Source organism: Habropoda laboriosa, unplaced genomic scaffold (genome assembly GCF_001263275.1).
Source record: "Habropoda laboriosa isolate 0110345459 unplaced genomic scaffold, ASM126327v1 scaffold204, whole genome shotgun sequence".
NCBI classification, from domain to species: Eukaryota; Metazoa; Arthropoda; class Insecta; order Hymenoptera; family Apidae; genus Habropoda; species Habropoda laboriosa.
In genome coordinates this window covers 175,598-190,152 of record NW_017100385.1, presented here as the reverse complement: position 1 = coordinate 190,152, position 14,555 = coordinate 175,598, and the positions used below count along the sequence as shown (strand labels likewise).

General features: G+C 37.8%; 2 protein-coding genes across 2 annotated transcripts in view; one reads left to right on the top strand and one right to left on the bottom strand.

The window, feature by feature from the left end:
* The window catches only part of LOC108575001 (PAX-interacting protein 1-like), a 6,698-nt gene extending 816 nt beyond the window's left edge, over positions 1–5,882 (top strand). Inside the window, 7 exon segments of the mRNA XM_017937690.1 lie at positions 97–2,600; positions 3,067–3,511; positions 4,106–4,290; positions 4,411–4,652; positions 5,066–5,335; positions 5,487–5,691; positions 5,802–5,882. Coding sequence (XP_017793179.1) covers positions 97–2,600; positions 3,067–3,511; positions 4,106–4,290; positions 4,411–4,652; positions 5,066–5,335; positions 5,487–5,691; positions 5,802–5,869 — 3,919 coding nt within the window. The 3' untranslated portion in view covers positions 5,870–5,882.
* Positions 5,883–7,247: 1,365 nt separating this feature from the next.
* LOC108575000 (serine protease gd-like) lies at positions 7,248–13,426 on the bottom strand. The gene is made up of 6 exons (XM_017937689.1): positions 13,413–13,426; positions 12,677–12,901; positions 11,872–12,037; positions 10,689–11,090; positions 8,629–8,990; positions 7,248–7,520 (listed from the first exon to the last, which is right to left on the bottom strand). The coding sequence occupies exons 2-6, from the start codon at positions 12,890–12,892 to the stop codon at positions 7,248–7,250; spliced, it is 1,419 nt and encodes a 472-aa protein (XP_017793178.1). The 5' UTR covers positions 12,893–12,901; positions 13,413–13,426.
* Between the last annotated feature and the right edge of the window lie 1,129 nt (positions 13,427–14,555).

Below are 14,555 nucleotides of genomic sequence, written 5' to 3'. Positions count from 1 at the left end.
AAATTGTATTTCTTTAATAGAAAAAATTTAGCTTTCATAATTTGATCACTTTCTACTAGTATGAATTTAATTTCCTTAGCAATATCATTCATATAGGCCACACTATTTTTCACCTGAAGACACGCAGTTATTTTCAAATGTACGAGCATGCATCTCTCAGGTAAGCCGCACAGACAGTAAGAGTCTGTGGGCTATGATTACACTGCAAGGTGGTAAATGTCAATTACGTTTAGATCGGTATTGTACTCATTTAATTACTGGAAAAGCTGCTGGATTAAAGTATGAAACTGCAATGAGGCATCCTATTCAAATCATAACACCAGATTGGGTAACAGAATGTTGTAGAAAAGGAACTATTATAAGTGAGGTAGAATACCACCCAAGACTTTTAATATATCCAAATAGTTCTACAGCCATGATTACTGGTTTTATGGATGAAGATACAGAAAATAATACTGCACAAGAAGAACAAGACAGAACCAAAGCTATGTTGGAGCAACTTAAGCAGAGAATGCCTTGGAATCAGCCAAGTCCACCAGTGTCTTCTAATGCATCACATAATATCAATACTGCTAATGCAACTGTGGCTGCAATTCCTTATACAGCAAATGGGCAGAATAATGTTAATGTTCAACAGCAGCAACCACAGCATCTTCCACGACCAATTGCTACCACAAGTTTATCTAATGCTTCCACAATCGCGCCTTCTGTATCAGATCAAAATGTTACTCAAACCAATTGGTTACCACAAGGTTCACAACAAAATAATGTTGCTCCAATAAAATCGGTACCACCGCAAATACAGCAACCAGAATTATCTCCCCAACAACAGCAACAACAAATGAACATGCAACATTCGTTACTACAACAGCAGCAACAGTTAAATCAACAACAACAGCAGCAACTGTCTCAACAACTCACCCAACATCAACAATTACAACAACAACAGTATACACAACAACAGCTTTTGAGTCAGCAACAGTCTCCACAATTAACACCTCAACAACAACTAATAGGAACACCGCAACAACCGCTTACTCAGCCAGCGTTAATACCGCAGCAACAACCACAGCAAATAAATTCACAGCTACCTCAGCATCAGATATCTTCACCACAACAGTTACTAACACAACAACAAAAACAGCTGAACCAACATCAAATACTATCTCAACAACAAATGAATCAGCAACAGCAACATTTACCGCAACAACAGCAAATTGCTCCCCAACAACAATTGGTCCAGCAGCAGCAAGTGCAATTAACACCCCAACAACAAATAGTCCTGCAACAACAGCAGCAGCAAATCCCTCCTCCTCAACCACAACCACAAATTGGAACACAGCCGCATCAATTAAATCCGCAACAAGCTCCACCGCAGCAACTCACGTCCGAGCAGCGGCAGCTTATATTATTGCAGCAGCAGCAGCAGCAGCAGCAACAAAAAATTCAACAAATATCTCAACAATTACAACAATCTGCGCCTCAAGGTTCGCAGCAATTCGTTATAAGAGACGGTCAATTACAACAGCAACCTCAGAATCAGCAGCTAATGGGTCCCAATCAACAAGGCTTTATTGTACAAAGAGATTCCCAATGGCAGCAACAGCAATATCATTTACAATTACAAAGACAACAGCAACAGCAAATTGGTGCTCCAAGACCAAGCGGCCAGTGGACTCAACAGCCACCGCAACCACCGAGGCAATTAATCCAATTAGATGCCCAAACGCATCAGCAATTACAACAAATGGATCCTCAACAAAGAGCCCAGTTCATCCAGAAGATCCAGAAGCAAAGAAATCTGCTGTTACAGAGGCAAATGCAGAATCGTCAAGCTCAGCAGGGGGCACATATCGCAGTCATAAGGAGTCCAGGGAATCCAGTGCAACCTGGTGGTTTGCAATGGGTTCAACAGCCGCGTCCTCAGATGATAGGACCCCAAATTGCCCAAACACCTGGCCAGAAACCGGTTCACCCTGGGGTACAACCGCCAGCTCTAACACCTATTAACTCTCCCAATCAGGTGATAGTGCAAACGGGACAAAGTGTTCAAGGTCCACAAACAGGTCAACCTAGCCAGGCGTTCCCACCGGGCCAACCTTTGACTCCTCAACATATAGCGCAATTACACATACAGAAACAGCAGCAAATGGCTAGGTTGCAACAATTACAGCACCTACAGCAGCAACAGCAGCAGCAGCAACAACAGCAACAACAACAACAACAACAGCAGCAGCAGCAACAGGGTACGCAACAGGAGCCTCCGCTGACCTCGTTGTCGAATAACGCTCAAATACCACCGGATCAACAGTTGGTGGTGAATGCAAAAACGAAAACTGCCCTAGCCAACATGTTGACCAATAGATTGCAAGGTAGCGCTGCCGAGGGTAGTGCGGCTGGTCAATTGAGACTAATGACCGCCCAACATAGACCACCGCCACCGCCGTCTCAGGATCCGCAGCTTCTCGCTGCATATCAGCGGAGAACCGTTGGGAACATCACGAATGGAGCACCACCCGGTGCTCCCATAAAGATGCAATACGCTCCAGTGATGCCTCAAGCTAAAGCTCAGTTCTATGGTCACAATCCAAACCTGAAACGTACGGACTGTCTCTCATTTTCTTAATAGCTCTCGATTTAGGTTCTATCACTTATTCACGTGTTCGTGCTTTGTGCTTCAGTTGAAGGTTGTTTCAGGTAGATTTAAACTTGAAGTTTCAGTAAGAATTCCTTACATTGAAATTACATTGATACATATGAATAATACTTAGGATTTTATACTTTAAACGTTACATGTTACATTTTTTAAATGAGCTTAATTTCTTTCTACAAACGTTGGAACTCACTTAGTCAGACCTCAACTTCTTCAAAGCACATCACATAGATCTTCAAGTATGAATAATCCTTCACAGTGCCCGTTTATTGTGTCCACCTATAACAATGGGAATACCAGTCGAAAATACGTGAACATAATGAATGAGCAATTTCTAATGCTATTCTTCTTGCATTCTTCAGCTATTCTTCTTCTTCCTTTCGCAAATAACATGGCGTTATTTGTGTTTCCAGTGCCGCCAGATCTATTTTTGCTAGGTTGTATCTTTGTAATTGTCGAGTACGACGTGCAACGTCCGAACGATGTTTCCATATGGAAACAGGTGATCGAGAGACACGGCGGAGAGGTGGAACCGCAATATTGCACCCGGGCCACCCACGTACTAGCGATCACGCAGAAACATCCGACGGTAGTGCAGGCGCTACGCGAAGGGAAACGTTGCGTCAGTGCCCACTGGCTGTCAGATGTAGTCAGTAAACAGCAGGTGCTACCACCATGGCACGCGCTACATTTTCCAACGCCGTTCAGCTTGACAGAGCTTCCATGCGCAAAACAAATTGTATCGTTGTCTGGATTTGAAGGAGAGGAACGCGCGAAAGTGAAGTATATGCTGGAAGCATTAGGAGCTAAAGTTACCAATTACTTCACCAGGCACAACACCCTCCTCGTTTGCAGAAGGTAGAGATGTTAGTTACTTTATCGCACTTGCCCTGAATTATCGATTCACAATTGATAATTGAATTATCTAATGTGTGGAGGGTATCATAAAATATTGGTTGGTAGAGAAGAATTACTAGAATACTAGAACAGCATATTGTTCAACGTGTTCTTATCCGGTTACTTAGTTTTAACTTTGTTCCTTGGTGAGTTTTTAAATAAAATTAAAGAATGAAAGAGTAATGTAGATTTGAGAGTGAATTTGGGTAATAAAAGTGTGGTGGAAGATTTCATGTCCATGTTTGTCTCATCTAGCTGTTTTTGAGGTGTTACAATATGTTTGTTAAAGATTCTTATTTTCATTTTCAAATTTTTAATTAGTTTGTATAAGAAATGTACATCAAATTCTTGAAGAAAATTACACAGTGACAGTATTAAATGGAATATAGATGTATGCAAATCTTTTCTACACTCTTTACACGTCCAATTCATCTTACTCTCGTTAAAATGGGACGCACAAGTAGACGAAGTATAGCCACATTTTATGGTACCACACGTAGCGATCGATCATTCACTACTATCGGCATCCTTTCATTCGACGAAAAACCATTTCAGACCGGACGGTCAAAAGTATAAGAAGGCTCGAGAATGGCAGACCGGAGTGGTAAATGCTCAATGGTTGACGGACTTATTATGCGGGCAAATGAACGCGCTCCATCAAACTGAAAATCCGAAATATCAACAGTACAGCCTGAGCAATCCCTTCAGATTGGATTATTCGCTAGTGCCTCATTTAATGGGTATCTTGGACTTTGGTCAATTAATATAAAAAAAAAAAGAGAGAGAGATAAATCACGATTTATTTTACTCTTCCTTTGAATTGAATCATTCGACAGGTATTAAAATAGCATTTTTTTCAGCTGCGTGGAAGATGCCAATAAACATTACTCAGGAGTCTTACGACAAAGTGAAACAGGTTGGTCAGGGTCCAAATTCGATAAGAAAGTATAAGAAGCCGCGATTAGACGGGCCGTTATTGAATAAAGATCCACATTTGTTGGGCTTGGACGAGCCGATAGTCGTTAGTAATCCCGACCCTCCGCCCCCAGATAAACAACCGAGAATATTGTTCTCCGGTATTAATCCTAGGAAACATGCAAAGGTAACGCATACGGTGAAACTCGCTGATACAGTAAAATCTCTGAACTGAAAATTGTTGGTTTAGCTGAGCTGTGAATGAGGTTTCAGGATACAGTATGTTTAGTTTGCAATTGTTTCTCAAATTATTGAAAATGGAAGAAAGTTATTTGATTTGGAGAAAGGATTATTTATAGTAAATTTGGATTACTTGGAAAGATATTCTTTGGGAAAATTTTCATAACAATCAAACCCAAAATGTTATAATGAAATGTTATTTTTATGATGTATGATTTTTATTAAATATTGAAATATAAATACTTTTTGTTGTTTAATTTGTAAATATGGAAATTTTACTGTACGATTCATACAACATTATAATGAAGATAATCTCATTATTGCTACTTAATTTACTAACTTGAATTAATCCCTCAACAGAGAATTCGGGAATTAGGTGGTGCGTTGGCAGCAAGTTGGCGAGACGCGACTCATCTCGTGATGTCAGCACCGATAAGAACTGTAAAATTGTTATGTTGCCTGTCGCGTTGTAAATATATTGTCACCTTACAGTGGTTACTTGACTGTTCCGCAAGGAACACGTTTTTAGATGAAAGTGGATACGTGCTTGGTGATCCAGAGTTCGAGAAGAATTTTAACTGTAATATTGAAAAGGCTCTAGCAAGCCCTAATCGGGGAACAGTACTTAAGGTGATTTTTTTAAATTAACAATTAAATTATAATAGATAATAGATCATTTTTAAGTGACAATTAACAAAAGGTTACACATGATGATAAAAAAATAATATAAAATGTGAAATGCATAATAATATTTTGTTTGAAAATTTTCTCTGTCGAACAGGGTAAAATATTTTATGTTACACCAAGTGTAATACCGTCGCCGCCAGCGATCGCAGAAATAATCGAAAGCGCGGGTGGAGCGATGGAGAAAACACGAAGATCTCTGGCGCAGATCCAAGAAATGAATAGTAATAAATTAACTTATATCATTGTCACTCATGAAAACGATCTTCATCTTCTTTCCGACGTGTTACGTGCAAATATCAGTAAGTGGTACTCTGCAGTGTCCTGATATTAACACCTTTAAATATTACAACTTCTAAGAGATGAGCATAATGAAAAATTCCATATTCATATATGTTTGAAATATTTATAGGTGTGTTCTGTGCAGAAATCGTATTAGGAGCAGTTGCACGACAATACTTCCAAGCTGAACAAGTCTAAAATACAGCGCAGTTTTCAATATACTGCATTTTAATCCCTGATGTGGGCTTACTAAATTCTTAGTGAGCTATTTTGGAGATGAAAATTTTTGCTTACCTTCTTCAATGGGACAATAAAGAACATAATTTTATGATACAGGAGGAACTATTTTCACTGAAAAACATTCCAAAAAAACCTCTCCTTTCATGCTTCTTTTTTGAAAGCAATATATATTTTATATAGCATACTTCTCGAGATATAAATCATTTGATAGACTTGTTTATTTGACGTAGAAACATATTGTTATATATATATATCGTTCATTCACGATTAAGAAGTATTGTTTTAATTAGAATTTTGTAGTTATTTTTATCACGACACTTTCACTCTCTTTCTCTCTATCTGTCTCTCTTCTACGCGCGTAAAGTACTCATCTTTTGTCGCATATACAATATACACATATCATTCTAGTTTCTATCGTTGTACACTTATTTTCTTCCATTCTATATGTTTCGCTTACCAACTGTCTTTATACCATAAGAAACTGATTTATGTGTAAGAGTGTATAATTGAAAATAAATAGAAATATGCATCATTGTGTTCTAATTGTGTTACTGATCGCGATATTATTATTCTCAATTTCGTTAAGATCACTCGGAAAGGATCTTACTTTCTGCACTACACAGTATAAATATAATTTATTCATACTCGACAGGATCAATTGTGCTGTACAATAAATCGAGGCTAACATCGTAAGAAAAGTACAAAAGTTTATTATAATGGAATGATTTTCGATGTATCTTAAACTATATACAATATCGTTTAAAAACTACATAAGAATAATTATCAAATAAAAGAAAGGGGGAAACGGATTCGTATACATGCATGCAAAACGCGATCGATCTACTACGTACTATACTGATGTTACAAAACGTAAGAACTATGTCAATAATAAATATTACACATAATAAAATATAAAACAATTAAATTACATTAACATTGTCTATTGTTACAGGTAAATAATCGTATGTTTGTACACTTCCAACTGTCATCGATATCGTAAATACTGATACACGAGTAACGAGACACAGTACGAGTGTAAACAGCCTAAAAAATATTCTCTGTACTACAAAAAAAGAAGAAGAACAACACCGTTTGCTATCACAACAAGACAACTTCAATTATGTATCAACTTTTAACGCAACGAAGAAATCAAAATGAATTTCTGAAAGTAAAGAGAACAGCATCATCGATCAATCAACCCGCCATTAATTCGTCATTGTAATTCTACATGTTAAAAGCAAATTATACGAGTGATTGTAAAATTAACAAAATAATTTACGTGTAAAAACTAATCGACTAGCATATTTACAATTACAGATCATGAGAGACGTCGCCTTTACGCCGAGGAGATCTGCTGTTTTATCCAGTCCATGTGTTTCGCGACGTCCACGTAGACGACGTATTGCGATAGGTCGCAGGACATGTTAACTCCCAGCAAAGACCTCGAGACAACGCCACGCAGATAATAACGATTCGTTTTGGAATCGTGAATCACGAAACCGCTTCCACTGTCACCATTGCAAGGGCCAGTTTCGTCCTTCAAGCCAGCGCAAAACGTTCGATTCGAAGTCAGCGAGACAAAGTTCGTGTTGCTCCACAGACAGTCCTCCTGTAATTTATTCGACGAATCGTTATTCAGCAGTTGGAACACTTCAGAGCAGATTCTGTGCAAACATGGATCATTCCCAAACCAAGTCTGTTTAGCTTGGCAAAATCTGAATGGTATTTGAAGGAGATGAAAGTATGTGTGGGGATGTTATAATTGGTGGGAGGTTTTGAGATGAGTACAAATAAAAGGAGGTTTTCAACTGTGGATCTTGGGAATGAAATCAATTGCATAGAGGGAGAGAGTCAGTTACTATGGTACGAAAGGGAACTTGTGTATTATTGTAATTACATTTAGGTTTATGGGATAGTCGAGAAAAATATCAATAGTAATTAGGTAATGAAGTGAAAAACGTATTTTTAAATACAATGTATGTCGCTATTTTCATTTTTGGAAAATTTGTGCAAATGTGAATACAAAAGTGTTCGTACTGTGTACTCAAGTTTGATTGTTAAATGACAAATGTTTAAGAAACTGCAGTAGCGAAATGAAGAAGCACATTAATATTCATCTTGTCGCATATATTACACGCCACAAACGAACCACGAGTTCTTCCTCTTCCGCGATCATGCATATTAATTCTACTCTAAAATCTTTCCTTTAACATAACTTTTCAACTTCATCATTTTCTTCACGTGATATCGCCATTCAAGCGACGAAATGGCAACGAAAGGACCGGTTACAAAACATTAGTCAGCGTGCACATTAATTAAATTTTAACACCTCCGGAGTCCATGGCTCAAAATGTTTTACGTCGATCACGAAAAATAACGTAAAAGTACTATAGTCTCATCATTGAACGAAATAATAAGAATTCTATTGACAACAAAACAATAGTTAAAATCTAGTACATTTTGCAGAAGGTACTAAATTCATCCACAACTGTTTCGAAAATCAATTAATATTTTTGCCGTAATGAAATGGCAAAAAGTTTATGTTAAAAAAATATTTACTTTCATAAATAAAATGGCATAAGAGAAAAATTAGGAAAGATGAGTGTATTTTTGAACATTCTCAGTTTATGTAGTCTCTTAAGCCACACTCGTTAAATCTATAAATAACCGCATGCGTTTGCTTTTCTCAAAAATTTCGCAGATAAAACTGGTTTTACCTGAGAGACGATGGGAGCTGCGGTCTGACGAGGTTCCTCCGTATTCCGATTCCCCGACTCATCACGTCCCCAGCCCACAACGTGTCCAACCTTTCCCACAACGGTACTCAGGCTGTTAGGGCCTGACCAAAGACAAATTGGCTTGATGACTACGTTATACTCCACCCGTTCACGAAGAATTAGCACAGCCAGGTCTGCGTCGGCGTTGCCACTTGCATTATAATCAGGGTGAAGATTGTACCCGGCCACCTCTCGGTTCACTGAACCCTTTTCTCTCCAATTTTTAAGTCGGTAGCGGCCCAAAGAGACGGTCAACGTCCCAGCAGGTAATTTAATATCGCCGTCTTGGAAACAGTGAGCAGCTGAAAATGTATAAAAAGCATCAACATCTGTGAAAGCTTGCAAATGTCAAGTCAAGTTAAGTTCAGAGTCTTTTTCTACCTAGAGTGTCCAATTTTTTACGTTGGATTTCAATAGAAAAGCGAATTCTGAGTATAAAAGTACTAAAGTACATTTATCCTAAAACTTACCATTCCTGAGATATTTGACTTTGTTCATCCTATTATTCTCATTATGAAGCTACTGTGCTCATAGGTACCAATACTTCAGATGTGAACAAATAATGCACAGTAAATATCATGAAATAGCATAGTTGAACTTTCGACGTCCCTCGGTATTAGTAAGTTTCTCATTTCTTAAACATAAGATAGTCAATATGAAATTTTCATGTGAAGAACAAGTAGATACGCTTCTAATTTATGGAGTGTAAGAAAAATTCAATTAAGGCACAAAATCGAAAGTCCAACAATGCTATTTCATAATATTTACTATCCATTATTTGTTTACATCTTAAGTACTGACACCTATGAGCATAGAAGCTTCATAATGAGAATAATAGGATGAACAAAGTCAAATATCTCAGGAATGTTAAGTTCTAGGACAAACGCATCTTAATACTTTTATTCTCAGAATTCGCTGTTCTGTCGAAATCCTATTAAAAAAAGAAAATTGACCTCTAGATTTTCTCCATGCCTCCACTTGTAAGAAACTATTGATGCTGTATTATATATTTATTTATATCCTACAACTTTTATAAGTAACATTTTCATCTATTATTTAAAATAACGATGCTATTCCAGGTGGACAAAGTTGATGGGACACCCTGTATATGTATGTATATATAGATAATAGTCCGTTGAGGTTATGTCATGAAACAAATAAACGCGGGAAAAGATATTCGGTACATTTTACAATAGAATAATTCACAGAACTGGAATATAAAAAACGCGAAAATTCTAGTTTTTATTTATATTCGGTAGTGCGTATTTCGGAACGTATATCAAGTATACAAAATTTCGGAGAAATCTCATAAATCTTCAGTATAATCTGATCTTCGATGACCAGCTGGTTAAATCCATGAATTATAGGCTATTACTTGGCAAATTATTTTGTTTCTTCGTTTTTACGCATCATTATATTTGAACCGAAAAAAGCGATGTAAGGCAAATCTGTTAAGTCATCGAATCGATAATTCATCGTGCAAGAAGTATGCTTCCTGATTGTAGAATGGTGTGCTACATACAGAAGTAGTACGATCGTTGTATACGGTGAGTAAAATTTTTGGCGCATTCAAGATCGTTGTACTTCTCTCTCCCCACTACAAATTTACTGGGATTCCCCACAATTTATCACACGTAAGGGAAATATATTTACGACATATAATTACTTTTACATTTTTTTCTATCCTCCTCGAATATAACACATAAAGATAAAAAAATAACTTTCACTGGTACATATAATTTTGTAGCAAATACTTTTAACAAATCTCCACCAATCCAAACGTATATGTAGATTCGCCTATAAAAACCATGTCTATCATTATAATTTATAACCTATACACTTTACATTTGACCTTTTCTTCTCGAAAGTATTAGATAAGAAAAATACGTACAAAAATTACAAAGTTGTTGAAAGAGAAACCTAGGAAAGTATGAACTTGACCTTGAAATCTCGAAGAAGGCTACTTTTCGTTGCATAAAAAAATTAGGAAGTTTATTTACCGGTAATAACGTGTATGTTCGACACCAGTGTTCCAGCGCATTGATACTCGAAATTTTTCTTGACGATGAAAATTGCAGCCAGCCAGGGCCATTGACCATGCGACGTTTTTTCACCTCGGACAACCAGAAGATTGATCTTGCTTGTGGCGGTGGGGCGGCCACACGTTTGATTATCTTGCTCATTGTTGGTCCGTGGCCTTTGTGTAGGAATTGGTATTGTTACAGGTGGGAAATTTGGGTAGATCGGATCTTGAGATTTCGTTGGTTGTGGTCGTTGTGGCGGTAAATTCTCTACCGTGGGGTAGTTTGCAATCGTGTTCACTTCGGTCTCTAAACCAGGCAACGCACCAGGTGGATATAGCGTATGATTTAGAACGATGGAGGTGACGATCGGTCCATTTGCTAAAATTACATAATTATTCGATAATAATTTACTCGTCCAATGATAAACAAAGAAAAAAATGTATTAATCGTATTCAAAATTTTTGAGGTTATATTTTTTGTTATTTTGAAAGTGTTGCGTTTCAAATGAATCAATTGAATTACAAAGTGCAAAGAAATAGTCAGCATGAAGCAACAGTTCAGTAATAGATTCATTAGTAACATTAACTTCGATAAGATTAAATTAAAAATCAAGTTAAGAACTTTAAAGGAAATGAAATGAAATTTCGAGAAAAGTACGTGAATATGTACACAGGGTGAGCAAAGTAAAACAGACCACCTAATCATCTTCTCTAGTTACGACGGTACGAGAAATTTTTTACACGTAATTTAAATTGTTTCGAAGGGTGAAAGATGAAAGAAAGTTCCACGTTTGATTAACAATTTTAGAATCCAAGGTCGTTTTAAGATCGTATTAAATGCCTACAATACACGGTAGAAAGAAATACATACATTAATATAAAAAAAACATTGGTGACTTAGAAAAAAAGAAATGGCATTTGTAAAAGAATGTTTCCTCCATCTTATTCTCCCTTTGAAACCATGTACCATCATAGCCAAAGAAGATAATTAGCTGGCCGGTTTGTATTGGAAAATGGCGGCAATGTATTTGTCGAAACGAAGTTCGCAAATGACTAATTGTGGAACGATGACAAGGTCTTCGACCATTTCTATTTTTACAAATAATCAAACAACAAGTCTTTTGTTTTTTTTTTTTTTTTTAACAAAGCGTACTACATACCGCGTGGACCAGAACAGATGAGTTGATTGTTGAACCACAAACCGGTTAGGATGGCCACGGGTCGTGGAAGAGGAAAATGTATTTTGTATTTGAGGGACCTGCCCTGGTTCACCGCTTTAACAGACTGGTCTCTCGACTGTGCCAATTCTAACCGACCAACATATTTCTGAAACACGAATCGATCAATTGCATCCATTTATTATAATCCTGCTTCTTTTTTTTTTTTTCTTTACTCCTTCATCTCTTATTGTCATCCAAATTGAACAACAAGAAACGAATTGTAAATTGAAAGATATCTTGTTTTGTCTCAGAACTATATATAGAAACTGCGTATTCCCAAGGAACATTAGTTATGTAATACTGTATTACTGCAACGGTTGCATTTGGAATTTTTTCAAATTCGTATAGCAAGATAACTTTGAACGTACGATTTATAAATGCAATTCTGCATATTTAGAATGGAAAATTTCATTTGTTTAAGTTACACACTTTTTTCAGTAGTTTAATATTATTCTTTAAATACTGTGTCAGCACAGCAAAAGCTTTCCAATCGTGAATTCGTTGAAGAAACATCTTACTCAATCCTCCAATTATACGCAATACTTAAACGTGATATTTCGAAGAAAAGCAAGTAATGCTTGAATTAACAGGAAAGAAGACGCTTCTATTAATTTTTCAGCATTCACGAAACAACGTGTCCGATTCTTTCGATCCAAAGTTAAAGAATCCTCGAGGAAAGATTATTGTATCATATGGACCTAACGAGACTGAAAATCATTTTTATGAATTAGAAGGATTTATTTACCGAGGGCAATGCAACAGCGACGCTCAAACCTACGCTAAGGTGCAAAGATATGCCCTTTGGCGGCGATGGTATCTCGACGAAACCAATCACATTGTTCGTTTCCTCGTCTTGAACGTACCGGAAGTAATTTGGACACGGAGTCTGCTGACCGGCTACGTTGCTGATTAACTTGAGTAAGTACACCAGAAGCGCAGCCTTGACAATGACACCGACCATCCTGGAACTCTGTAAAATATCGGAAAAAATTTCTAATTAAATTACAAACACAACCAACTTTTTAACTTAATTACAAATTAATTTAGTTCGAGTCGATACAGATCGTTGAATATAAGTGTCAAATTAAATTTAAATCGTGTAGTCTGAATAAAGTTAAGTTAGATCTAATTATCTGATTAGAATAATTCTACCTAATTATTCGATCAGACTAATTTTATTTCAAATTAACGTTTTTAGAAAATAGGAAGGTTAAGTCTCTGGAGATTAGAGAATACAACGGAATGAGTGTGTCTGCTTGATTATAAACTGGTAAAAATAAGGAGGCAAGGAGTCTCAAGGAGACTTTCGTGATGGAGAATAGACGACGGAACTACCTGTTCAGTGGAGACAAATGTAACACAACCAGTCGGCCAGTTTTTGTTCCAGTTTATTCTTACGGAACTAACGTGCTTCTGGACCGGCGTTAAAGAAACCAGGAGGAAAATGTAGGATGTTGCAGGAAAAATGCGACGATGTTTACCTCAGCATGCGATAACCTCTGTCGAAGAGCGAAAGTCGATGATCCACGTGCAGTTATCGCGTTCCAAGGAAATTCGGCATTTCCCCCGTTAATCGCGATATATATATTTTTCTCTCTCTCTCTCTCTCTCTCCCTTCGCCGTTTTACCACTACTTTCTTCAACTTCCTCCTGATAACGTCCCGCCAAAAGAGACAGTCGATCAATTCCACCTCACTACGTTCAATTTAATCACACTCGACGTACGCTTCGTCGGCGTTTCCATTATCGCGCTTACTCGCGTATTTCTTAATCATACACTTTTCATTTAGAATTTTAATAACCCAGCCACTGTCACAACTGTGTCCACGTGCTCCTAGCACGAGCTTCTATACCACCTTCCAAATAACTTCACAAATTGCCGAATTTTCCAAATTGAAGAAAAAATCGTCACAATCACGTGACCTCTTACAAATATCTCGTAACGACGGCCCCAGGAATGTTTACTTTGGCATCTGAATCGTCGTTCTCACAGATCACTCGTGTCTTCGAGATCTCGCGAAAATCGAAAAAAAATGTGTATGGGATATATTCACTAAACGGGTGGTCCTTAAGTGTCGTTCGGTCGTTATTTACGCACCATCTTGCGATGAAATTGTCCCCCGGTGTGTCGATCGCCTACCGCCGAGACCTGTCCAAAATTCTTCAGGTTCGAGGATGTGTCGCGGCACTTTATATCGACAGGCTTTACCGGCGCGAAATCAACGCTCGAATACGGAGGAGCAGGCTTGTCGGTCCAGCTTTTTAACCGCGATCTCAGCCGACCAATGACACGTAGAAAATCTACCCGGAGTCTCTCTGAACGAGTCCGCCTCTCGGAACATCGCCGCGGTTCTCGGGTGTACCGCGAATAGTAGTGGGGCATCCCCGATAATACCACCACTTATCCGCTTCATTCGTATGGAGAAACCACTGTCCAGCGTTGAAGATGAACAAAAGGATAAGAAGAAGCGACTTGACGTGACGCTCTGAATCCAATGACTCACGACGGTCACGGAAGTTGCGCTACTCTGGTGCAACGAGTATAATGCCGCGTGTAACTGGAATTACGTTAGAGGGAAAACGAACGAACGATGTACGCTTGTTATCTTTATCGAAGTAATCGA